At 38.5% G+C, this 26,310-nt stretch overlaps 1 protein-coding gene across 4 annotated transcripts in view; it reads left to right on the top strand.

Annotated features, from left to right (window-relative positions):
* The window catches only part of CHRDL1 (chordin like 1), a 63,849-nt gene extending 38,263 nt beyond the window's left edge, over nucleotides 1–25,586 (top strand). For 2 of the 4 annotated variants that reach the window (XM_005530024.3, XM_088062692.1), the window contains exons 5-12: nucleotides 10,281–10,426; nucleotides 11,179–11,272; nucleotides 13,972–14,039; nucleotides 14,736–14,910; nucleotides 18,194–18,388; nucleotides 20,457–20,624; nucleotides 21,714–21,803; nucleotides 23,066–25,586. In XM_005530024.3, the coding sequence (XP_005530081.2) occupies nucleotides 10,281–10,426; nucleotides 11,179–11,272; nucleotides 13,972–14,039; nucleotides 14,736–14,910; nucleotides 18,194–18,388; nucleotides 20,457–20,624; nucleotides 21,714–21,803; nucleotides 23,066–23,196 (1,067 nt within the window). In that variant the 3' untranslated portion in view covers nucleotides 23,197–25,586. The remainder of the gene's footprint in view (nucleotides 1–10,280; nucleotides 10,427–11,178; nucleotides 11,273–13,971; nucleotides 14,040–14,735; nucleotides 14,911–18,193; nucleotides 18,389–20,456; nucleotides 20,625–21,713; nucleotides 21,804–23,065) is intronic. The other 2 variants (XM_088062693.1, XM_088062694.1) reach the window with 2 other exon arrangements.
* The last annotated feature ends 724 nt before the right edge of the window (nucleotides 25,587–26,310 follow it).

The following is a 26,310-nucleotide window of genomic DNA, read 5'->3' as shown; positions in this document are numbered from 1 at the left end:
GTGATTTCAAGGGTTATTTGCATTCTGCTTTCTGCAGTGATGATGTATGAATCAGCCCATCTGGCTCCAGTGTTTTTTTAAGCTTGCTAAACACATGACTAAACACACTGCCTTCCAAGAACATTCATTATTAGTAGCATGTTTAAGTTTAAAATCCTTTGGTACTATGGTTTTTCTTTCTCAAATTCAAACCACTTTTCTCTTTAAATACAGAAATGCCAGGTGGCACCTATATACATAGCTAGTCTAAAGATATACCAGATGAGGTATCTCACAACAGTGGACTGTAAACATCACCTAAAAATAAGTGAGCCTCTGTCTGCATGGTAGACTGTATCATGACCCAGTAATACCTGAACCTTTGAACTAGCTATTTTAGGTCCTGGAACAGTGCAGAACTCACTGCACTGCAAAACTCGCTGAAGAAGCAGGAAAAATGTACATGAGCTCAATGCTACCTTCATTCAGTAACTGAGCTAGTCAAGGTGACACTCTTCACTCTGCAGTGTAGATTAAGACTCAGCATTGCAAGATGCAGGGCATGTACAGCACCTGTTGACCTGACAGACATTTTATAAGTAAATACAGAATATGTGTGTAGTGCAGCACATCTTGCACTGAATTACAACCAAAATCTTCAACCCTGTTGGCTGTTGGAATGCTCTAATGGAGTGATTTTTCCATTGCAGAATGCACATACATTAAACAAGTTAGTGAAGAGGCTTTGGGTTCTATCCAACTCAAACACCAGAGCTCCCAGGCTCTCAGTTCTAGTCTTCTTACCTTTCCATTCATGAGTATTTTTGGGACGGAGGAAGGGATACTGCCCAGCTCTTCCATTCTCCATACAAATCTTCTTGCAACCATCTACCCTTCTCATATCAGCACGTGAGAGTTCCAACAATGGCTGGTTGTCAGATATTTAAAAATAATTATTTATTTGCAAGTAAATTTGGTTTAGAAATGTAATGGTACAGGCATTACATTGAGTTGTCTAATTTTTTCCTATTGATTTGTGCTTAGATAATTTGATTTGGTTTGTGATTTGCCTTTGTCACTATCTTAACAAGGAATGTTTGCTATCACAGCCAGATTGAGGTTATTGCTTATTTCCATTCTGCTTTTTTTGCCATAAAAAAATTAAAAACATCTATCTGTATATCAGCATCCAAAATGCATTGAAAAAATACATATCTTCCCACATGGATGACAGAACTTCAACTCTTTGGACTGACATAATAGGATAGGATAAGCTGCTCAGAATTTTTCTAAGATAATTTCCAAGACCTTCAAAGAGATTTCAGAGAGGATTCAGAATGCACCAAAGCTTCATTTAATTTGTTTCCTTGGTGGGAGAGTGATTGGTGGATTCATATAATATTTTAACTTGAGAGCAGGAATTAAACTAGAGCAACCTAGAAAGTATTTTATGAGCCCTTCAGAGTTTCTGGACAATTGATAGGCAATTTTTTATGCAACTATATAAGAAAACACAGGAAATTAAGCTGAAGAAAATATATTAAAATAATGTGAAGAGCTTGACTTTAGCCCTAGAAAGCTAAAACACAGCCAACAGCCTTTTGAATGTTTAAACTGAAACAGCATCTTGAATCTGGATGGAATTCATAGTCTAGATAAGGTGCTACTAGTTCCTTCAAGCAATGCATTTCATACACGTTCTACCATCTGACCATATTAAAGACTAGCTGTGGTGATTAACTCTGAATTACCCTGGAGTTTTTAGAGCTTAACCTGGTCCTTAAAGTTATTTTAATGTAAAGCATTTTGTGGCTTAGTGTCATTGACACATGCACCTCCAAGAGGCACATACGGATTTTGTTTAGAGCTTGTGTTTGCACTTTTTGGATAGAGTACAACCTTTCCATCCACATTTATTGTCAGCCTCCACCACTACTTTAAAGACAACATCATTGCACAGCTTTGATTGTTCTTTAAAGGAACCTTCACACGTCATTTCAATTTGTAGTATTACAAATTTACAAATGAGATTTGTAATAATCTGGATTGTGATGCATGACTGAGGGAAAAGGCTAAATGCACATGGACTAAGGCTCGATCCACTTTCTACTGTGGTCAATCAACAGGTTTCTATTAACTTTGATAGTTTTTGTACTCAGTCTTCTATGAGAACAGATGCAATTACTGACTATGATATAGTCCTTTCTAGAAATACTAAGGAATATGGTAGAAATATGAGACAGAAGATGAAAGGGGGAACTGCCTTTTTGCTGTGCCACACAGAGTAGGTGTTTGGGCTAGGTTCCAAATCTGTTTAGTTCAATGGATCAGACCTTGAGGTGACACATTTGTTTAGAGTGGAAACTAAAGTAGAGAGAAGAAATTAAGCAAAATAACTTTTAGTAGGAAAGAAATCCATTTGGTCTCATATGCTGTGCTACGATTCCAGGACTGCCAGCCACAAAGATTGTTTAAAATAATCCTAGCTGACCCCTAGAAGCTAATTCTGAATTGAAACAGTGTAACAGGTTTTCTTTGTTTGAGGTTCCTGTACTTTCATAAGATGATCAATCAGGACTTAGTTCTGGTGATGAAGTAGCTCTAGAATATTTGTGTTTTACTCTACTTGATGTGACAGTGGTAAAAACTTTTTTACCACTGTAAATAAAAGTCTCCTTTTAGTTGGTAGTTTTGATCTTGTAACAGTCAATTTATAATAGCAGTTTATTCCCCCATGTGCTGCTAGCTCTCTGAGGTCAGTTTAGATATCGAACCCTGAAGCTGCACTAGGAGCAAGCCTGGAATACATATGTGTTTTCCTCTTGTACATCAGGGTAGCAGAGGATCCAAACATGTTTCAACTGTCTGTGCAATCAAAAGTAACTAGAAAAGTAAATTCATAGAATCATAGAATGGTTTGAGTTAGAAGGAACCTTAAAGATCTTCCAGACCTCTGCCATGGACAGGGACACTTTCCACTAGACCAGGTTGCACAAAGATCTGTCCAGCCTGGCCTTGAACAGTCCCAGGGATGGGGAAGCCACAGCTTCTCTGGTCAACCTGTGCCAGGGCTTTATCACCCCCAGAGTAATTAATTTCTTCCTAATATCTAATCTAAACCAATTCTCAGTTTGTATCCATTTGCCATTCAGATTCTGCACATAAATTATGTCATTACTGTTATTCCAGACTACTTCAGGTAGTAGTATTTTGGGGCCTTCTAGAATTAATCTTTTGCAGTTGTGCATGAAGACTATTTTGTGAGCCTTTAACACTGCTGTGAAAACCACTAAGAGACTTAGTATGCAAAAATCATCCCTATCATCTTTCTATGTGTACATTACAGAATAGTTTGTTTATAGGGAAAAGACCTGGACTCCATGAAAGAGGAGAATTAGCTATATGTTTTTAACAGAGACCTAGGGGTATGTGCAACTCCTATCTGAGCAAAGAGTTTTCCAAAAGCAGATGTCAGGTAATGAAAGTACTGCCCACTTCTGTTGGGCAGTGTGTGTGCCTGAGCTGATTCAGATTTTACAAAATTTTCAATAAGGAAATAATTTTATTTCAAATAAAATAGGAAGAAGTACTTTGATACTGGAGTCCTGTTCCTCTCTAGCATTAGAAATGCTTTTGGTCTGCACATTTCCAAGAACTGTGTTTTATTTCATAATTGCTCTTTATGTGTGGCTTCTGAATGGCTAACTTATAATTCTTAGGCATATTTTAAGTTACAAGGAAAGTAATGCAGCTTTGCATGATACTGTTACACCCTGAGGTGTACAGAAAGCAGCATGTGAGATCATTGGTCAGCTGGTGTCCAAACGACAGTATCCTGCACCAGCCCAGAGAGTTCGAGTCCCTATTACAACTTAACTGATACTTCCAATTATGTACATTGAGTAGCAAAACTCCCTGGGAATACTAGGAAATGTGCAGAAGAGGTGTCAGTGCAAACAGTTGTCCCAGAGTTACAGCAGAATCCAATTGCTTCTCTAGTGAATATGGTACCAAAACAATCCTCAGTCTCTTAGTCTGTGCATGCTTATGCTCTTTGTTGATTCAGAAAACATGTTTCATAAAATCCTCTCTGGATTCAGATTCATAATCTATCATCTGTCTGCTTTAAGAAAAACAGACTATCTGCAAAACAGTTCCCAGTATGGTAAATTTCTTAAGGCATTAGACCTTGTGATTAATTTCATATTGTTTAGCATTTGATTGTTTTTATTAGGGTGGTTAATAAAATAGGCAAACTGTAAAATCCAAACCAGGCTGGAAACCCAGCCTTTCTGCTGGACATTAAAAGCATATCTTTTTCATTAAATGACACTAGGAGATTCTGAATATTGCAGGTTAAAAATTGTTTCTAAGTCAGCAAGCCAAGAGTCTGCAGGATTTTTTTTAAATGTTCTTTGCCAGATGTTCTGATACTAAAATAAACAATAGTGAGAGTGTTAAGTACTAACACAAATGGACAGAATATTGTACAAGAAAGCTCCTCATAGAGATGCAGTAAACCCCTACAGACCACTCCTGCACTGCTGTGCAGGGTCCCAGCAGACCCTGCTGAGGGTTATGAGTACCATGAGCTTTGCTTGTGCCTTCATTGGCCAATGTGTGCAGTCTCCATTTCAGGAGGACACTCACTTCAACCTGCTACTGACCGCAGGTTAGTACAACTCAGCACAATGACTATCAGAAAGCCAAGATGTCTCATTGTCCCCAATGGCAAGGACTACCCAAAAGTAGATTATTTTTTTTGTCTTTCAGATGTCACTTCATAAACACTTTACTGATTATCATGCCATGAGTGTACTGATTCTGAGGTGGTTTTCCCAATTTGTTAGGTAGGTCCTAAATTGTTCATTAGTAATTATACCTGTACTTCTTGCCCTTATCCAGAAGGATCCAAGTTCAGCACTTGATTGTAGTAAGGCCTGGATCCTAAAGCCATTCCTCAAATAAGTCATTCCCCATTTCCCAAAAGGTTAGATTGCTCATAGCTGGCTACTGCTTTTCACTCTCTGCATATAAATACTTTTGCACAAGTTACTAGTGTTTCAAATGTCAGAAACTGCCCATAGAATTCATCTAAGTTAGTTAAGGGACTAGGAGCAAATAACTGATGCTCTTCTGTTTCATAGCCAAGTAAGGGCAAAGCATCTCAGGACTGAGTTTTTATAAAAATCCATGAAGGAACAGAATTGTAAACATAAAAAGCTGAAAGATGATGTTTCCAAAACTGACTATGATCCATGTGATACAGAATCTGTTTCTCCCAGAAGACTAGAAAGTCTGGTATGTGTACATTTTTGACTCTTCCCTCAAAGCTTGGCCCTTAGACACTTCACGTCATGGGCAGACCATCAGATATCCAGATAGGCTTCCATGAAAAAATATGTGATTGGAGCAGATTCCACTGCTCCAATTTCCACCAGAAAATTTCCATAAAATTTCTGTGGTTTATGAAATTCATAACTAACACTGTTTTGTCAGACTATCAGGAAAGCATTGGTGCTGCAGTTCACACTGAGGTAGCATCTCTTCATGGCAAACTTTTTGCCATACTGTTTCTTCGCATGCTCTGTCAAATGAACCACAGTTCATGAAACATGTTAACTATACTGTACTTCTAGTTCATAGTTGACTTTCACATCAAGTTGTACAGGTCTTGTATCAACAGGTCTTAGTTGATACAAATCCTGTTTGTATAGATCAACAGTTCCTCACAGTACAAGCAGCAATCTCAAAAAAGCAGTATTCAAGCACTTAGGTTGGCTGAATCCTGAAGGAAACCTTTCTGTTGGCTTCATTGAGCCTGGAATTTATCTTGTGTGTGTGGGACATCAGTGAAAAACAGCTCAGGTAGACAAAAGAAGCTGGACAGAATCCCATGCTTGGAAGAGAGGAATGTTTGGATATAAGGATTCAGGCATAGCCACTCTAGTCTCCAGTTGCTTTTTAAAAATAATTGTTTTGAAGCTAATCCATTTTTGATACAGTTGTATTCTGTTGCCTGTTTGTAAAATCTGAAGGATATCTTCAGCCAGGTTTAATCTCTAAAGTTACTTTCAGGATAAATTGAAATCCATATCAGGTCATGTGAAGCCCAGGTTGTACATCTTAGCTCCTGCCATTACCTCATGCTAATGTTGGTGATAAATCATTGCTATCCATATTGCAGACTCATGGTCATATCTTGATCATGCTTAAATTGTAGGCAAATATAAGCATGGCGTCTCATCTTCTGTACAGAAGTTTGAGCACTTACAGAATAAAAGCCAACCACAGAAATGGAGATATTTCCTTTTCAATTGATGCTATAACATCTTTACCCTATACATTGTACGTTGCTTCCCCTGACATGCTAAGAATGCCAGGAAAAAAAACTCAGATTGAACCCAGTTAATTAAAAGGATTCACACAGATGGTTTGGCTGGTACTTTACAGAGGCAGCTAATTAAAGCAAAGTTAGTGAACACCATTAAAATGCCAGATAAAGCTTTGGGAATAGTCATGATTAAGAAGCAAGGTTTACAATACAAATACAATACAAACAAGGTTTATTTTACAAATAGAGCTTTGAGCAATGCAGTATATCCACAGTTAATTAATCTGATTCTAACCTGTCTGTTCTAAGGCACAGAATAATGTATGCTGATAGCATTAAGAACAAAATTTTTCAAAGCTCAAACGTGGCACTTATTAAAACAATCCACAATGACTCTAATTTCACATTCTGCAGGAGAATATGAGATCATGGGGGAGTCTGAACTCCTCTAATCAGCCATTATTTAAAAAGTATTAGAAAAGAAGCAAAGTCCAAGTTGAAGAAAGTCAGTCATACACCTGCAAAGTTAGACAGAGAAAATGTACTAGCCAGAAATTGTATTTCAACACAGAAAATAAACAAATCTTCCTTGCAGCTCCAGGGAAATGCTGTATTTGGAGAGGGTCAGTTGTGCTCTCCAATATGCCATCTCCAATATATGACTGTATATATTCTTTTGCAATAACAAGTAATGTGGTCTTGATCTGAAAACATCTTTAAGACCTGACTCTGTGCAATAATGAAATATGTCTAGTCACTTAATGTACTAAAAGATTATTGGACAGGTTGGTTCAGCATAGGACTGAAATCATGGTCTTATGTCCTGTAATTGAAACTGACTTTTCTTACAATTATTTCATAAGACTTCAACTCCCTGAAAGGAGGTTGTAGTGAGGTGGGTGTCTGTTGCTGTCGGACACAAAACAAGTCACACGGACGCAGCTCGAGGTGTGGTGAAAAGGAAGAGAAAGTTTATTTCTTCTCCCAGGATTTATAGGTTTCTGACCACAGCCAGGGATTGGATGGTCAGGATAACACTTTCTCACTGCACTGCCCATGAGAGATGTCCATCACAAGACGTGTAACAGAAGGAATGCATACATATCTCTATGTTTACAGTTACTGGGAAAGTCTTAGAAAACTATGTCAGCAAGCTCAGAAGTTGAGTTTTCAGGGCGACAGGTGTCAGTCTCATCTCCCAGGTAATGAGTGACAGGATGAGAAGAAATGGCCTCAAGTTGCACCAGGGCAGGTTTACATTAGGTATGTTTAGAATGTTTTGACAGACAGGGTTGTGAAGCATTGGAACAGACTGCCCAGGGAAGTGGTGGCATCCTCATCCCTAGATGTGTTCAAAAAACATGTGGATATGGCACTTGAGGACATTGTTTAGTGGTGAACATGGTGGTGGTACTAAGTTGACAGTTGAACTGGACAATCTTAATGGTCCTTTCCAACCTTAATGATCCTGTGATTCTCTAGCTATAGAATTTCCTCCCAAATTCTAGACATGCAGATGTACGCGTGTTTTGGGCTGCATGTAATTATTTAGCTGTCAAAGGCCCAACTCTGTGATCAATTAAAAGAAACATAGATGAAAACCACTACCTAGTGCAACTCTCTACCATCATTTTCCAAGCAATAAAATTTTCACCGTCCTCCTTTCTTATTTAGAAGCCACAGTTTTAAGTGCATTTGGTGATTTCCTACAGAACTGAGTGATGTGGTAAATTGGCAATAAAATTTACTCTCTTCATCCAACACTCTGAAGAGTCATGGTGAGTCATTCAGGTATTGGTCTTTGCAAATGTCAGATCACAAGCCACACACTGCTTTTGGACAGGCATTCCACATGGTAACAGCAATGTTCTACAGAGGCTGTGTGGACAGGGCCTTGTCTCCAGTCAAGGACCATCTGTGTTGTCATTTAATTTCTCCTTTCATTTTAATATCTTTCCAGTCTTCTCTTCCAGTTGCCTAATGGGCAAGGAGATACCTAAAGGTTTGTCAGTCTTTCCTCCTGTTTTCTATAAGATGACTCTCAGAAAACCCAAGTAAAAAGATTTAAGTTTTTGGAGGCATCACAGTCCTGAAAAGTGCCTTTTTAGCCATGTTTTCCAATATTTGTGCCTTAATAGCAGCTGAATTTGTTAGTTGAATCTTTTGCTGAGGACTTTCAAAGGATGTCTTAATTAGAGCAAAAATCTTGCCATTCCAGACTGTGCATTGCTAGCAAAACCATACAGCAAGTGCTGAAAGCAATGCATTTCTGTGCCAAACACAGGTGTTGTCAGGGCTCTGTAGTCTTTATAAGATTCTGGAAAGGTATCATTCAACACTGTTGATTGCATTGAAATAATGATGTATCCAGTGCTTCAATTGTGGAAGTGCAAATACCAAGAGTGTCAGTCAATGAAATATCAGGCAAGGAACCCTAACTACCTGACTTCTTCCTGTCTCCTACAGAATGGACATTGCTGATCCCATACACTCTCAAATACTGTAGTATATGTATGTTCCACAGACAGATTTGACATTTAGCACTTAAAGTATTAATATTTGATGGACCAATGTAATTAATATATTCTTTTATGGAAAACTAAATTACAGTGTTTAGTGCCAGTGCATACCAGCAGAAAACTGCTTTTTCACTTGAGCTCACAGCTGAAAATGTACATTCTCTGGTGTCATGGTTTCACAAAAAAATATCTCCAGGTTTATCTGATAGGGATAAATGAAAGGGGCTATAGGAAAACCTGAATTTTCAGGTCAGGTTTCTTTTACATGAAAGCCCAAAGCCACTGATTGAAATTTCAGCTGCATCCCTAGAAATTTGCTGTGATTTGGGCTCCAGAGAACAAACACTCCACTGTTACTTCCACAGAGCCCTTATTTGAAATATCTTTTCCCTTTCATGTGAAAATAAATGTGTAGTTCCAGGTTCACTGCCCAAGTAGTATCAAGTAACTTACATTTCATGGGTTAAGTGTAATCCCTTTGCAGTTTATCAACTGCTAATAGCTAAACAATCTAGGGGATGTTTTAGCAAAAGGTATGGATAGCTTTATGTCTTAGAAAGACATTTAACCCATGTGGAGCAGAACTATGATACTGAGTTGAATCAGGAGGTTTCAGAGCTGAATTGACACTGCCATATTGTGCACTTTGTCATATGCATTGAATTCTGCAAAGTTTCCTCATTTGCATATCTGACATTAAAATGCATGTCAGAGAAAAATTAACTTTTAGTTAGCTTTTGGCATCTGCCTTGACAAGTTTTGCCCGTTTTGAAGACAACAGCAGGAATGAATTGCAAAGGCCACTAGGAACAAACACTTAATTAGTACATAGCTCTCTCTTGGCAGTCTCATCATCATTATTACTACTCCTCTACCAAAAGGTTTGTGCCTGTGGGTGGCAGGGAATCATCCAGGCCCTGTGGCACAACTTGCTAATCTGCAATTAAGTTCCCCCTGGGCTATAATATAAGAAATAATTTTTAAAAAACCAACTATATCAGTACCCAGTACTAAGAAGGGGGAAACCCTGCTAGAACAGTGCTATTGATAGTGGGATTCTGTGTGTATGGAGCACCTAATGCCTTTTATATTAAAGCATGAAAGAACCACACACATGTAACAAGTAGCACATAATCACACCCCCTCTGTCCTAATATCAAATGCTACAGAACAAGGGAAAACACTGCAGCCTGAGACAGGGCCATTAGTGCTTGTATTGCAGTTGGTCATCAGCATTTTAGGATTAACTGGGACAGTCAGCTCAAAGTGTGATTTACCAAAGTTCAGCAAGATAGTAGCATATCACTTTTACTTTGCAGCATGACAAAGCTTGTCCTTCAATAATAAAGAGAAATTAGGGAGAAGGGAAGTTTTTCCTCCCCTGTATTTATGACACTGTGGATTATCAAGAATATTTGCATGAAATGTTCCTTTCCCCTTGCTTCCAGAAGACTCCCTTTTCTCATTAAGCAGCAAAATCACCGGGAAATCCTGTGAATACAATGGCACCACCTACCACCATGGTGAAATGTTTGTGGCTGAGGGGCTTTTCCAAAACAGGCAAGCAAACCAGTGTGCCCAGTGCAGCTGCTCAGTAAGTAACATGATTTGACAGATCCCTTCTCTGTCTATACTCCAGTTCTCCTTTCTAGAAGGTGTGACACTGAAGTGTAAACAATGCATAGCAAAGGCTAGGAATTGAGAATTAATGGAAAAATTTATAAGAGTGCTCAGAGCTAATGTGCAGTACCTAGTAAATAAATGCCAGATGACCTCTTAAACACAGTGCACAATGCATACCCTGCATCTGCTGTAACTGAGTTTACAGTGCAGAGGCAGTAGGTAAAATATTGCTGCGTGGCGTATATAGAATAGTTCCCTTCAACCTAACTGGAAAATATAGCACTAAACCAAGGACTGATTTCATTTAGACTGAACTGGTAAGTAAAGAACCCCAAGACTGGGAGGTAACAGCTCTGAACTGACACTGGGAACCACAGAGCCATTCCTGAGATGTCACAATTCAAATCCAGTCTATTTGAGCAGTCACCCAGTGACTCTTCAGGGCCAGTGTCTGAGCCAAAATGTCCCTCTCAATCCAGCCAGCTCTTCAGTATCAACTATTGGCAGCCTTCTACTTCCTCTCATAAAATCATCATCATATTCTTCATGAACTAAGAATTTCATAGGCCAAGTACTGAACAGACTGTTCTAATGTAATATTATGCTTTTTCAAAGAGTGGCATTTATGTAAACACAGATTTAAGCATGTCCATAAAAGAATTACTATACAATACCAGACAATCAATGACTTCTTCTAAATTCCATTTTGTGTTTTACTGGCAGGAAGGAAATGTGTACTGTGGATTGAAGACTTGTCCCAAATTACCTTGCTCTTTCCCAGTTTCTGTTCCAGAGTTCTGCTGTCCAGTTTGCAGAGGTACGTTCAAGCACAGTCACAGAAGGAGGGGCTCTGAATTTACTCCCCATTCCAGAGCCTTGTCTGTATACCAGCACTGTCACTCAGGACACTGCAAATTTCCCATGCAATTACAATCCAATGCATGTTGTAAAATTACCCTGCAAGTGCCAGCAAGGTAAAATTCCTGCCTTTGTTTTCTGTCACTGTAGGATACAGAATGATTCACACGGACATGGTTCAATGTATGATACGGAAAAAGAATGCTTTTATTTTTGTGACTCTAGTATTTATAGATTCTCTACAATGACCAGGGATTGGATAGTTAGCTTACTACCTTCCTAATCACAGTGGTTGTGAGAAACGTCCATCAAAAGATGTTTCTTTGAAAGAATGTATAAACACCTATGTTTATAGTTACTTTCCTAGGAAAGTAGTTAAAACTATGAAAACAAGATCAGAAGGCTTAATTTTCAGGGCAACAGTTTTCCTAAATTGAAACAAGGTGAGAATGCTCTGATGATAAAGTTGCATCCCCCTAATCAGGTAAATCAAAGCTTCAAATTATGTATTGAAGTAGCTGCCATTATTCTGGGTAGAGAAGCTTAATAAAAGATGAAGCTTTAATAAAAGATTAGGTGCTATCTGACAAGTTACTGGACCCACTCAAGTTGTGCAAGACACAAGAATTTCGATTCAAAGGCAAGGACAATTATTCAGATTTAAATTAGGTGTCAGACAGTACTCAGGTGACTTCAGTATTTTACTAGCCAATTGCATTTTCAATCTTGTACACACAGGACACTTGATTCTAGTGGCCTTCTCAACCTCTTTGCATGTCTAAACCTAACTGTCTCTTAAAGCCAAAAATGTCTGAGAATTTCTAAATGTATTTTATCTCAGTACTAGTATTATGGCACTTGAATCACCACTTCCAGGGTATCTAAGCATCTATGGCCTCCTTCTCAAAGATGCAGATAAGCACCTAAAGATATCTGCTTTTCAGAAGTGCCACTCATAATATCAGCGATTCCAGGATGCTTTGAAAATCTCTCCTGCTTGCACCTTTGTGCTGCTGTATTCTTTCGATGTTCTGCTTGTTTGAACTCAGTACTATTGCATGGTGAAAATAAGGAGTATTATCAAGTTGGTTGTATAATTTTCCCTATGGTTGTGAGAATTGCAAAACACAAACCAGCATAGTCCCACAGCCCCTGACCTGAGGAGCTGACTGAGTGCACAAACTGGACCAAAAGCTCTGAGCAGTGGAGGGCTGAGCCAGCAAGAAGGTACTTGAGAGTGCATCACTGCTAATAAAGCAGCAGGATGTGTCACTGATGTTGGAGACAGGAATGAACAAGAACACACAGTTCACGCTTCAGCAGCAAAAGTTTATTTTTGGACACCCCCTTATATAGGGGCTTAAAATTTCCTGCTCTTACAAACGTGATTGGTTAAGGGTATTAATTCCGCCCAGATCAGTGGCCAATGGTGAACTTTGAATGGTGCATTCAAAGTTCAAAGGAATTGGCCGGGCTCCCCTGTTTGAGTTTGCATCTGACCTATCATTAACATGCCTGGGGACTTGTTTACTTCTGTTCCCTAATGAGCTAGGCTGTTTGATGTCTATTATGACTAATTTTATCTGTGCAGCTATAGGCCAGCTATAGCTGTCACAAGGATGCAGAGAGAGCCCTGCAAAATTTGAAGGAATAAGGTCCTGCACAGAAGCTATATAGTATAGACAAACTGCTTACTCTGGGGACCATGCAGTGGTAATTAACTTATATGTGGCACTATGGAGGACCTAAACTGATCTCTCAGGAGGGCAGTGCTCTATGCTGCATGAACATGTCACCTCAGATGGAACAAGGATGAGGATCTCTCAGCTCCTTTGCATCGTGATTGTTCCTTATTCTTTGCTGTTTTGCCATGCTACTCCACAGTACCTTGACAAATATTGAAACTGTTTGAGAAGCCACCTGATCTTAAACAAGCAACGTGATAGTTCTGTTCCCAGGAACAATATACTCTTTTAAATGTAATACATTGACAGTTAATTAAAGTAAATCCTTGTTAATTGTCAGATGTCACTTACCAGGTAGTCATTTGAGCTGTGTCTGAAACCAGCCACTTCCAGTTACAAAAATCAATTCTTTTCAAAGTCCAAAGTATCAAACATAGCTATGCAGTAAACCAGCCTTACATTGGAGAATTAGGAGAATTAAGTCACTTCAGATACAGTCACTAATGAGAAACCAGTTCATTAGCATTTCCATATGAGAGGTGAGATTGCATCAGATTATGCGCTACAGGCAACCTACTGTCTGCAGTGATCCAGGGTTTTTTTAATGTGTTCTCCTGTCTACTGCTCTTATTTAAAAATGTTAAAATAATCATTTATCTCATAATCAACCTTGTCCTTTCCAATATGGCAGAAGCTCTTTTATCTCTCCTCTATGTTTTGTATGAAATGCAAACCTAAACAAAGTATTTGCCAAGATCTAGCACAGCTCATGGGGAGGAAACTGTGAGTCAGTTTCTGCCCCCTGCATGGTCAAGCATATTACTATCATAATTTTCTGATTTTCATATTCATTCATCTGCTACTGACTAGACCCTAATACAGCTGTAAAGCCAGGTGAGACTTTTCCTCTCTGTATCTCCCAAGGTGTTGCACAGTTACTCCTCTAATGGATACTGTTCTGCTTCATGTACAGGAGATAGGGAATTATCATGGGAACATTCTGATGGAGACATCTTCCGGCAGCCAGCCAACAGGGAAGCTGTAAGTGGGACCTATAGTTTAAAGACATACTTTCTGCTGGGCTGTGCATGGCAGTACATTGGGGAAAAAAGAGACAAGGATGATAATGGGTCTGAATACGTACTGCCTCTTTCTGGGTTCTGTGAATCTAGCCCAAAACAGGTTTCTTTCACTCCACCTGAATTCATGAATAATGCCAAATTAGAGCAGCTGAAGTCTCTGAATTTTTTTTTCTGTACATGGTCCATAAGAATAAAATTTGACAGTATTTGTTTGCTACGCAAGAATTGCTTTTAAATAATAATTGCAGATACTTGCTCCCCAGTTCACATACACGTTTATATTTACTATAGGGCTTCACTGTCTTTGGTGGTAAAAGTACCATTAACAACTTACTGCTCGAGATGATTTTTGTAACAGCATTGGGAGATAATCTGAAGGGCTTTTAATCATTAGATGTACTACCTTAATACATGAACCAGCAGATCTTTGGATGAGTGGGAAGAATCATGTCTATAAAATAAGGGCTGTAATATGAAACCTTCAGGTTCATGGGCAGTTTGGAAAATGAATCCCTGAAAAGAGGCAGTATTTTTGCTCTAGAAAACATGCTATGCACTACTACAACTACTTTGAGCAGTACTTGTTCCCTATTCATATTTCTTGTTCGTTGGAATGAGACATTTACTCTCCTGCTTTCTTTCTATCGCCAAACAGAGACACTCATATCATCGCTTCCATTATGACCTGCCACCCACCTCTGCCAGGCAGGTAGCCAACATTCCACGATTTCCCAATGCCAGGAGTAACCGTGGAGTCCTACCAGATCCACAGCAGGCCTCAGGAACAATAGTACAAATCGTCATCAACAACAAGCATAAGCACGGACGAGGTAAAGACAAGCATTTCTTACAGTATTGCTCTGGGTCAGGAATCAGTCACCTAGAGCTCAAAAAGACCTTTCAAAGTACACAGCAGAATTTTGAAAATTCACACTAGTATTGAGAAATCCAATGCAAATCAGGGAGGCAAAAGCAATAAGCTCTTGAGGATATGAAATTCCTTCTTGTCTGAGATCAATTATGCCTACATGTACAACAATGCAATTTCACTCTGCAAAAGCAGTGTTGCTCTCCGAGTTACTTTGTGGGATTGTACCTCGTAATTCTGAGAGCTCATGTGATGGCTGCCAAGGAAGTGAGTACTTTGTGCCACAAAGGACACCACAATACCTTTAGATTCACTAACTTTTTCACAGTGGCTTGTCCTGGATTTTTTTGTGGTTATTTTCTTTACACTCTCTCCTATTTTGTAACTTTTATATACTTTTATAACTGTAAAACAGCTTATATTTCAACTGCCCTGCAAATCTCAAACCATAAAGCTTTGCCACAGTATCAGGAGGTTTTCTGCCTCCAAGACTTAGAAAATTATTCTCATGAAAGACAGTCTCATGTCTTCCCCCACCTTAAACAAGTTTCCTGAGACAGTGGGATACAAGGGATGATCTTCCTTCCCTGTGACTAACACAAGAGGCAGAGTAGGCAATTAGCCTGTACTGGATACCTAAGCTGTAGAAATTCAACCAATGTAATGAAACTCACTCTAAGAACCCTTTAGTGCCTTCTGCTAATAGAATATAGGACATGCTACATTTGGGGACAGCAGAATTTTAAGTTCATGTGGCAAACCATATTCAAGTCATATTCCTCATGCACTACAGGAAGGACAAAAACAAAGGGAAAATACCAGCTCACCAGTTAGTGGGACAGCAGGTTTTGTACAATAAGAAGGGTGGGATGTTCAGTTCCCACAGGGGGTGTACCTCAGTGAACAGAGGTCTGCAGGAACAGGCCTAGGAAACTATAAAAGAAATAGCTGTAAAAACACGTGCTCAGAACATCATCTATCCACAAAAACCAGTCAGCATACACTTAGAGTGTATGAGTTAAAGAGTTAAAATCCCTTGTATCAGGGCCAATTAATCTTTTAAAGTATTAACTAACAGAAGGAATGTTTGCTATAGGATCTTTACTATCCACCTGAACAAGCATGAAAAAGCATTCAGATCATGCCAGTGTTTTGTGGTGAATCTAGGAGAAGGAATCTCCATGCAGTGCAATGTCTTTGACATGTAATTTGCACATGAAGACACCATCAAAGCAGTTTCTAACTGACTTGTTTCAGCAGATAAAGGGCATACAGATGAACAGCATATTTCTGGATGCAGCATAACTTCAGACACTCACTGCTTGGGGAGTATCTGAGAGATCCCCATGATGGAAACAGGAATGCTGACCATATGTTTTCTTTTGTTCCTGTGCAATTAACAAGTGTTTTATTAATTGATGGACATGTCCCTTGAGACACATTTCAACAAGTTAAAAAATAAACACACAACAACTCTCCTGACATGCAGATACTATGTGGTTGTGTAGATACAGATTTATCACTCTGAGAAGGAAGAGCACTAAAAACAGGGTAACTTGAAGTTATTTGCCATTATTTGGCTTCTACTAGAAGTAGAAGCTACCTCACAGTATTTATTTAATTGTTCTGTGTCAAACAACCCTTAAAAAGACAGAGAGTATGTATACATACAATGTCACATACTATCCCTTTCCCTGTCAGGGAGAGCTCAGGAAGTATTTATGTCCATAAAGGATCTGGGGAACTCTGGCTGGGGGAAAAGAAGTCCATGTAAGCATACAAATTAGCAATAATATTCTATGTAAGCTTGTAAGAAGCCTGCTGAGCATCTGAGTACTTACCAGTTTTTTCATTTATAGTTTTTTTCTCCCATGTTCTTAGTATACAGATAAAACTTTAATTTGAGAAACAAAACTGTTTTCTACCTCTAAAAAACTCCCATATCTTAAGAAAGAATTTTAAAATAGCAAAGTATAAACCAAATGATAGCATAAGCTCAAAAAAGACATTGCAAAAAACACTCCCCATAAATCTCAGTAACTCACTAAAGTATAACCCAGTTGGTTACATCTGTTACCAGTTAGCTATAAATTTCAGATTACAGATAAAAATTAAATTGCTTCTGAAAGTTACAGGCAAAATAGGGACATATTTTACAAATAAAAACATTAATAAAAATGATGGCATATTAGAAGAACTGGAAATATTTACAATATATCTCAGCTTCACTTTTGTTGCTTTTAGAAATCAGGCAGTGCCCTTTCTTTCACCTTGTTAGGATTAGTTTGCATTTTTCTTTGTGTTTATAAAACATTTAAAAAGAAAGAAGTAGGATTTATAGGACAAATGAAAACATGGTGTAAAGTGATTTAATTCCCATCAACTGCTGGGTGACCCAAAGTGGCTTCTACCAGGCAGGGTTTTTTCCACTCTCTTTGTGTCAGCTGTATTTCTCTGACTCCCAGGGGCTGTGATGAATCAATATTCTGAAGTTCTTAGAAGCTTTTGGAATGAATTTTCAGTCCCGTATGCATATTTTCATGCTTTCTTGTGATTCCAAAAGCCAAATGAATTTATATACCTATTGACATATCTATTTCCACAAAGGAATTAAACTTCATTTTGCATGTAATCTGTGGTTTGTTCTGTATGCTACATAGCAGAACTCTCATGTACAAGCAATAAAAAGCCCAGGTATCACTAATCCATCCAGCTGATAGCATTGCTCTCGCTGCAACAGCTGTGTTCAGCAAATGTCTGGAGCTGTGCAGATGACTCAGTAGCAAATGACATGAACCTATCTGCAAATCTGATTCAAATGCAGCCAAAGCCACTGTAGCAGGCTGTGTCCTCTGTGTGGACTGAGAATAAGAGGGGGAGAAGTGAGTTTTCTAATCTGGTTAATGCATAACTGAAATGCATGAACTGGTGGGATGCTAGTCTGACAATTGACTCAGAGACCTTTACTGTTTTCCTCAAAACATAACGGACATCAGCATCAGCAGAGTTGACATCAAGGAAAAACTGCTCAGAAAAAGGTGACCACAGGCTCAGGCTCATTTTAATTAAAGGAACTACAAGTTAAAATTAACAAGCAGAGAAATAGGCCTGAGATGCTAACAGATGATGTATGGAGACGCTACTTTAAAAAAATGTGCATGAATCAAATGAATATTTATATATAAGTAACCAGTGAACATACCTTTTCCAGTTGAACTTTTTCTTCTTCTTCTTTTCTTCTGTAGTTTGTGTTTCAAATGGCAAAACATACTCACATGGTGAATCTTGGCATCCCAATCTCCGGGCCTTTGGAATCGTAGAGTGTGTGTTGTGCACCTGCAACATCACCAAACAAGAATGTAAGAAAATTCACTGTCCAGAACAATATCCCTGCAAATACCCTCAGAAGGTAGAAGGAAAATGCTGTAAAGTCTGTCCAGGTAAAATAAAGTTGATCACAGATCACCTTTTTGCTGTGCACGTTAAAGGGCTTGGCTCAAGCCTCCTGATCACAATCTCCGATGTGTACAGCAGCAGCTGTGCCATGTTCCAGTGTGTGTGTGTGTGTAGAAGTCTCAGTGTGAGACAGGCAGAACTGCCTGACCACCTCTCTTTTTGCTGCTTATCCTCACACGGGGGACATGCTGCTGGCAGATGTTCTGAGCAGTCACTGCCTTTCTCTCTGCTGTTAAATGACTTCCTGATGCTAATTTCCAAAGACAGTATTACAGAAATGTATGCAAAAAGTTCATAACTTCCAAAAGTAATTCCTCCACCACAGTGCCCACAGAACCTTCAAATAATTTTCTAGCTTGTAAAATCCACATGGAGATAACATAATTTCTGCTTTTTAAAATGTACCAGAAGGATTCAAAATTCTGATTGGTGTCAGTTACATAACTTAATCCTTAAAATAAATACTAATTTATCACAGATTTAGTTTTGTGTCTATGCTGCACTAATGATAAAGCTTACATAGACATTACTAAAATAAATGCATACAGCTAGTGAAAAATCTCCTAAAAGGATTCTGCTGATGGTTTGCCAAATGAAAAGCCATGTTTCATGTAATATGAATGGTAAAGGACTGTCCAGTTCCCTTATGTCTTTAAACAGTTCACTTATGTACCCATTTGTGTATTTGTTTGGTGATGCATTGGGAAAGAATGCTCTGAGGAAATGAGTTGCTCAGCCATATGTAGAGACATTTGTAGAATGCATACTTCCCATCTTCTCCTGCTTGTCTTGCGTAATTGGAAAAAAAACATGATGCAGCAACAGTAGGCAGGCAGGAGGTGTGTGTCTAGGTCTTTTGGATACTTGTGAAGCAGAGATCCACAGCTTTCATTGGAAGAACAGCCAACAAAGCCTGGCTAACAGGCTTCAATAGAAAAATTAATGGCAAAAAGGAGGTTACTGCCTTGTTTTTTGAGATCTTATGTGACCATTTTTAGGAAAGCTGAACCTTTTCCTGCAGTCTCTCTTGTATATGTGGAGATGTATTAATTATTAGGTGTTTCCATAAACAGTGGTCTGAGCCTCTAAGTTGCATAATCTCTCTTATATTCTTGTCCAACTTCCAATTGCAAACAGAATAATTACAATTTCTACTTACGCTCTACAACTTTACCAGTTGGGCAAGTGTTGTAATGTAGTTAGGAAAAATGGTATGACCCAAAAAATGTACCCCTGAAAGTGTAGAATTGTAAGTTTCTTTCCCTTATCTTTTTCTCCCCAGTTCCCCTTATTGGTTGTATGGATTCCCTCCACCCCTTTCCCCCTGTCTTCAAAAAGGAGTGCTTATCGATACCTCTTCCTCTTTTTCCCTCCTGCTACCTCACTCCGTAGGATCCCAAGAAATAAAGCTGTAACTGCCATTGTCAGCAAGGGAAGGAGCCTCGTTTTTAGGTTCTTCTTTGGTAAGCTAAACTATCTCCCCTGTCTCCCTGGCTGCTGCTGGGCGGACAGTGGTAACAGAGAGACAGGGGATATTAGAAATTATAGCAGGCAAGAGATAATGTGTGTTGTGGGTGGATCACGTGGCCAGCTGGCCACTTGGCTGCTGCCAAGCAAAATGCAAACCTCAGAGATTCTTTTCCGCAGCAAAACTTTAATTCAGGTCTCTTCACTCTAACCAACCACCTTTTTTCATTCACTTCTTTTATTACCCTGAGATTTCTAACATAATTTCAAATATGCTTGAAATGTAGAGAACAGGTTCAAAACTTGTGAGGAATCTCCCAGACCACATTGTTGTACACACCTTATTTCCTTAGGAAACTGGATTACAAGTATAAATACTCTTGCCACCAGGGACAGGCTACCAGAACCTGGCAGAACAGAACACTGTTAAGTGTCTGTGTTAACAGCTGGAGATGGATTTGTGTGGCCATACAAATGAACATTCTACTTTCAAACTAACCATTCTTGGCTATTGATGCCAACTAAATCCTGGAGGACTTGATTATAGCTGTAGTATGTGTTCTGTCCTTTTTGGTTTTTAAACAGAAGGTGTGCCAAGTCAAACCTTTGACAATAAAGATTACTTCTGTGGGAAAGAGACATTTCCTATCTATGAATCCATTTTCACAGAGGAAGGAGAAACCATCAGGAAAATTGCAATAGAGATTGAAAAGCCACCTCAAATAGAAATACATGTGTGGACAATTAGAAAAGGTGAGTTGAGCAAGTTCTTTCTTTAAACAGTGTATCATCTTCCATTAAAATCCTAGGACAATTTATCCATCCAAGCATTTTGAGACTGCTGCTCTTTTGGCTCTTTAGGATATCACTATTATAGCCACCTCCAACATATTTGAATTTTTTTGTACAAAACTCATTAAAATACACAAAGCTGTAGTCCTGCCAACTCCTACCCTTCATTGGGAGCAAAAGCACAATGACAAACAGGTTTTCAATAATTTATTGCAGATAAATGGGTAGTAGGGTTTGAACCAAGTGCCTGGAGGCTCTTACTTAGGATGGACCAAAAAAAGCTTTCCATACAAACTGGTCTGCCCTTTCTGCCATAGTGATGATATACCCATGATGGTACAGATAGAATATGGGAAAAAAACATATTAAGGATGGAAACAATATCTTTTACTGGACTAGCTGGTAAAATTAGAACAAAATAGAGAAGCATTCAGAAGCCCAAGCACTACTGCAAATCGTGAACTTTTAGCGTGACAAAAATGATGTCCAGCCTCATAAAAATCATTTCTATCTACATTAAGCAAAAAGCGTATGATCCCCATAGGAAACCCTCACATAGTGTACCCTTTTGCATGAAAATGATATATCTCTAGATGTTTTAAATGAGAAAGCCAAGGCCAAAGTGGGAGCAAAAAACAAATCACAGAGCATTGGATGGTTCGCAACTACCCTGTGTGTTAAAAAGCCATGAAGCCTAATAATGATTTGACAGTCATGTTGCTTGCTGGCTCAAAATGGTATCTGACTGCAAAATTATGCTGTTTTTCTCCAAGACGCCAGGACTTTTGGCTTCTGTTGTAATCTTACATTTACTTATAATAAGGAAGGATTCAGCTATTTTGGAAAAAAATTCTCATACCCCTCACAAACTCACTGCAATCCCAGTTTCACAGGAAGATTTACAGGGGAATAGCAAAAAAATAGGGGGATGGAGAAACAGAATTTAAAAAATAATAGACTGAAAATTTTACAAAAAGGCAGGACAGCACTCCAGTTTTAGAACAATGGGCACACTTCCAGTAACATGTACTTCTCATTTCATTGCTGAAGGGATTCTGCGTCACCTCTACGTTGAAAAATTGCCCAAGAGAGAATTTGAAGGACTTCCTTACTTCAAGCTGATAACAAGGACAACCCTTAGTAAGTAAAATTCTGACTTTTTGAGGTTTCTACTCTCTATATAATCATAGCCATGAAAAACATTCTCTGTTAGCCCAGTCAAATGGATGTACTGTATTTTCTCTCTAGTATATAATCACAATATTTGATAAGTTTAGATTTAATTAATCAAAATACAGCAACTTGAAATATAGATACATATAACAGTAATTCATGTACATGCTGTCTTAGTCTCTTGTGTTTTGATAAAGTACAATATGGGATCTTTTCTGCCCATGCTAGCATAAGTGTGAAATATGACTAATGTCAGCCCAGCTGCAGAATTTGGATTTATTTATGTAACACATCAAGTTACCCCAGTGTTTTAGAAAGTAATCTAGAAGGGAGAAAATTCAGATATTTTTAAAGGGGTTCTACATACACTTATGTCGTATTTGAAAGATTGCTTTTCTATGTTCTTAACAATATCTTCATTATTAAAATGTGTTCTATGAAAGAACATGGACTTCTTTTATCACTCTTGATTCAATTTGTTTTTTGTATTTCATCCAGTTTGGGACTGTGACAGTAGTTAACAATTACTAATTCAGCCAATTTGCTAACTGAATTAAGATACAGATATTTTTAATTCCTAGTTCTTTTGCTTTACAATTATAAATTGTAGTATTTTTCTCTAATTTTTTCCTAGTTAAAAAGTCTTTTTTTCCCAGAAATATTTTATTCTTAATTGTTACAGACCTATTGAGATACAGATATGTTTTCATATAAAAAATTCTCTAATTTTTTGTTGTCAGCCTTCCGTAAATCTTGTCACTGTTATCTGTAATGTAGTATTCTAGTTACGAGGACAGCATGCATTTCTATTAACACTGTCATAAATGTGTAGAAATATTAATTTCCATCACACTTTGTATTACACACAGGTAAGAGGAGTTCACAGCACATTAAACATTTAGCTGTGTTGCTTCCCAACTTTTAAGTACTTTGGTTTACCAGGGTATCTAGTGTCATAAAATGGTTGAATAAATAGAGCCAACTTACAGGACTACTTAATTAAAGAAAATAGTGATATTCTGAACCTCATTTATTTTTTTAACAAAGTTATTTTGCATGGAATATGTTACATAGTTGTAAGATGCTTTAAATATTTTCCATGGGAGGATTGGACATTCCCTCTTTGACCACTGTGAATCAGTTGGTTTGCAGAGTGCTTGTAGATGTCTTCAAAGTCCCTGTGCCCTTTTGTAAGTCAATATCTGTCTCCTTTGTGTCTTTGTTTTCAGGCCAGTGGAAAACATTTAGCGAGGGAGAAGCTCAGATCAGCCAAATGTGTGAAAGCAGAGTGTGCAGGACTGAGCTCGAGAATTTGATAAAGGTTTTGTACCTTGAAAAGTCTGAAAAGGGTCACTGCTAAGGAAGACAGCAATGGAGGGGAAAACGCAAGAAAACTTGTATCTGCAGCTGGACTGCAGGCTTATTTTACTTAAGTCTACAGCTGCCCTAAACCCTGAAACTATAATGCAGTAATTATTCACATCACACACAGCAAATTTGCTGTTTTATGTGTAGTGGTCTGTGTCAATCATTCAAATATCTCCTCCAAAAGACTAGAAGGCTCTGTATTACTGGTGGGGGAAGGAGAAAGGAAGACTGTCCTTTTCTAGAGCTGCATTTCTTTACAAGTTAAGAAGAGAAAACAGCATTTTTACTATTAGTATTTGGCAAGTTTTCAAACTAATGAAAAATAAGGATACCTAATAAATGTGCAGGAGCTGTGGAGAGCATTATATCCTGTCCTGAATTGATACAATTTCTGGTTTTGAAATGACTCATGGATTTCTTGTAGTAGTGGAGGAAAAATACAAGTGATACAATACTGATGTTGGAGACATAAAAATCAGATTTAAACTAACAGACTCCTTAGCAGCCTGCCTTTGGGATGATGTCTTGTAGTTGAGCAAACAAAGTCCATAAACTGAACAGCAGGTGTTAGTGGCAATCACTATATTTTTGTAGCAATTGGAGCAAATGTTTGCTTTTAAGTGGTTTTCACTGTTTCCTCCACCCATTTCTCTAAAAGTGTTAGCTCCCTATCATAACCCTAATAATTTCATTCTTCTAGGCCCTATTTACACATGCTCTTGGCTGGTAAACCACCTTCTAAAGTGACATGGAAGAAGATGCTGAAGTACTTGCAGTAGTCTCAAAATACCTAAAGCATTAAAACTCATGATTAATAATGCCTTCAAAGTTGTGACAGAACTTAATTTATTTGTTCTGATTTGTTACAAGCAAAATCTGCATTTTTCTGAGAGTGACCTCTCAATTCTCATGTTTCAAGGTCAGCTCTCTCCCATGAAAATCACCAAACATCTATAGGCTTTGTAGAGCACAACAAACAACTTGTGTGACAACTGTTATCTTTGGGAAAAACCTCAAATCTGAGAGATTCTGTTAAATTTAGTACAGCATGTCCACAGTGTGTTTAAGAGAGGTGACTTTAATTGGCAGAGTAATTTTAACAATCTGTAAACTATTTTCACCAAAATCCTGCACTACTCCATGGCTTCAGTGTTGGATTAAATCCCAAGATGCAAGTGACTCTGCTTGCTTTTGCTTCCATTTTCTACGCCACAAGCAGACAAGAATAGTGCTGTTTAAGCACATGCTAAGAAACAAAGCTTTATGGAAATGGCCTGAGCCAGGGGCTGGGGCTTCACAGAGAGTGAAATCAACAGTGACAGCAAGGATTTTGAGGTTTGTCATTCTGCCAGTGACAACTCTCAAGGGTGTCCACATTCCAAAAGGGATGAAGTTGTGGGAGAGGTTGGTATTGAATGCCAAAAGTCTATCCAGGCCGAGCTTCACCATTGTAAGGGGATCCTTGGCTTGGGCAGTAGAGCCTGGCAGTCTCCATGACCAATGCAGGCCTCAAGACAAGGCTTCTCCAGGACACCCAGGGCCTGGCTGTGCTGCCTGAGCCTCAGAAAGAGTGGGATGCACAAAGAGGAGCAAGTGAGAAGAACAGACATGAAGGTGAAGAAAGGGATGAAGGGAATTAGGACAAAAAATACAGGGTGATCTCAGGACCATCCTGCTGTCCCAAGGCCTGGACAGAGAACAGATAAGGTTTGGTCATACAGGCATTTGAAAGTGCAGCATGTTGAAATGCAGGAACACCTGGCTAAGAGAAATCCTCTATCACTGTTCATTAAAAGGAGAACTAAGTGAACTGTCCTGCCACCTTTCCAGGGGACTGTAGCTTCCAAAAGTCCTGTTCTGGTGTTGGAAAGGGGTGTAGCATATCTAAACAAAGGCCCTAAAACCTCACTGCACCAGAACTGCAATGTAACTGTAGAAGAAGCAGTTTGGCATGAGAAGCACTGATTGCACATGGCATCTACTGGGTTGAAATATGCTGCAAGACTGTTAAAATTTTATTATAAATCTTTAGGAAGAGGTTCTGAGGAACTGTAGTGTTCTGGTGAGAAGACCAGCAGTTGATTTTTCACTTAACGCATCATCTGTTTGTAGCAGTAGCTGGTGAAAAAAGACTACGTGGAAAGTGTACAGTGTTTGTAATTTTTTTGTACAAGGAAGGCAATCTGCTTTTTGTATTTGTGACAGGACTGGTGGAATCCAGATTGAGTGTTTATGTTATAATACATACTTCTTAAGAAAAGCAAAAAACAATCATAATCATCATTTAGTAAAATGCAGTGCTGCATTTTTCCAGTTCCTGGTCACTAAAGACAACAAAATACAGTGTCATGTTTTTCATTCTATTTGTGATATGTATGTCTGTTACGGTACTTATTTATGTACTTGTTGTATCACTTTGGCCTGGTTTGATAAATTAATAAACTCTGACGTTGATAATAAAATAAGATGGTTTGCATAGGGTGCTGTTTGATCAAGATGCTTGGTTTCAGCTCCCTGTTTGCAGTCCTGCTGCTGCCACCTCAGAGAAAGACTGAAGCCATTTGCCCAGTTGGGTGTAGTGCATAATTGCATGCTGTGAAATCGATACTGAGATATGGAAGAGTCAGATTGGAAAATACCCAAATTAATTCAACTTTCACCTACCCAGCAAGATTAATTTTGAAAATCAAAGCATTGACATCCATATATGGAAATCAAGTTAAGAAGAAATCAAGCATTGCCAACTGAGAGAACAGTAAAGGACTTACTACTTTCTGGGCAATACGTATTCTGAAGCTCAAAATAATTGGGGAAATATTGATGGAATCAATCTGTATTAATGCCTAAAATGAGATGGCTTTCAGAAACATGAGGAAAAAAAATGTAACTCACATATGGATAGCATAACTAAAATGGAGAATATCAGCCTTGGCAAAGATGAGTGTTCAGAGTAGATCGCTTTGAATCAGTAAGTACATCAAAGCTGAAATCCAGAATATCTCAAGAAATTTCTAATGAAATTGATTTCTGTTATTTCATCACACCCTGTATATTCATTTTGGCCAACTTTTCATTTTAGCAAGAAATCTGTTAGGAGAATCCTTTC

Source organism: Pseudopodoces humilis, chromosome 15 (assembly GCF_049639895.1).
Source record: "Pseudopodoces humilis isolate 2021_Gansu_Grassland_sample_001 chromosome 15, ASM4963989v1, whole genome shotgun sequence".
In the NCBI taxonomy this organism is placed as follows: Eukaryota; Metazoa; Chordata; class Aves; order Passeriformes; family Paridae; genus Pseudopodoces; species Pseudopodoces humilis.
Note: the sequence above shows the minus strand (reverse complement) of the source record. Positions and strands in the feature narration are given on the sequence as shown.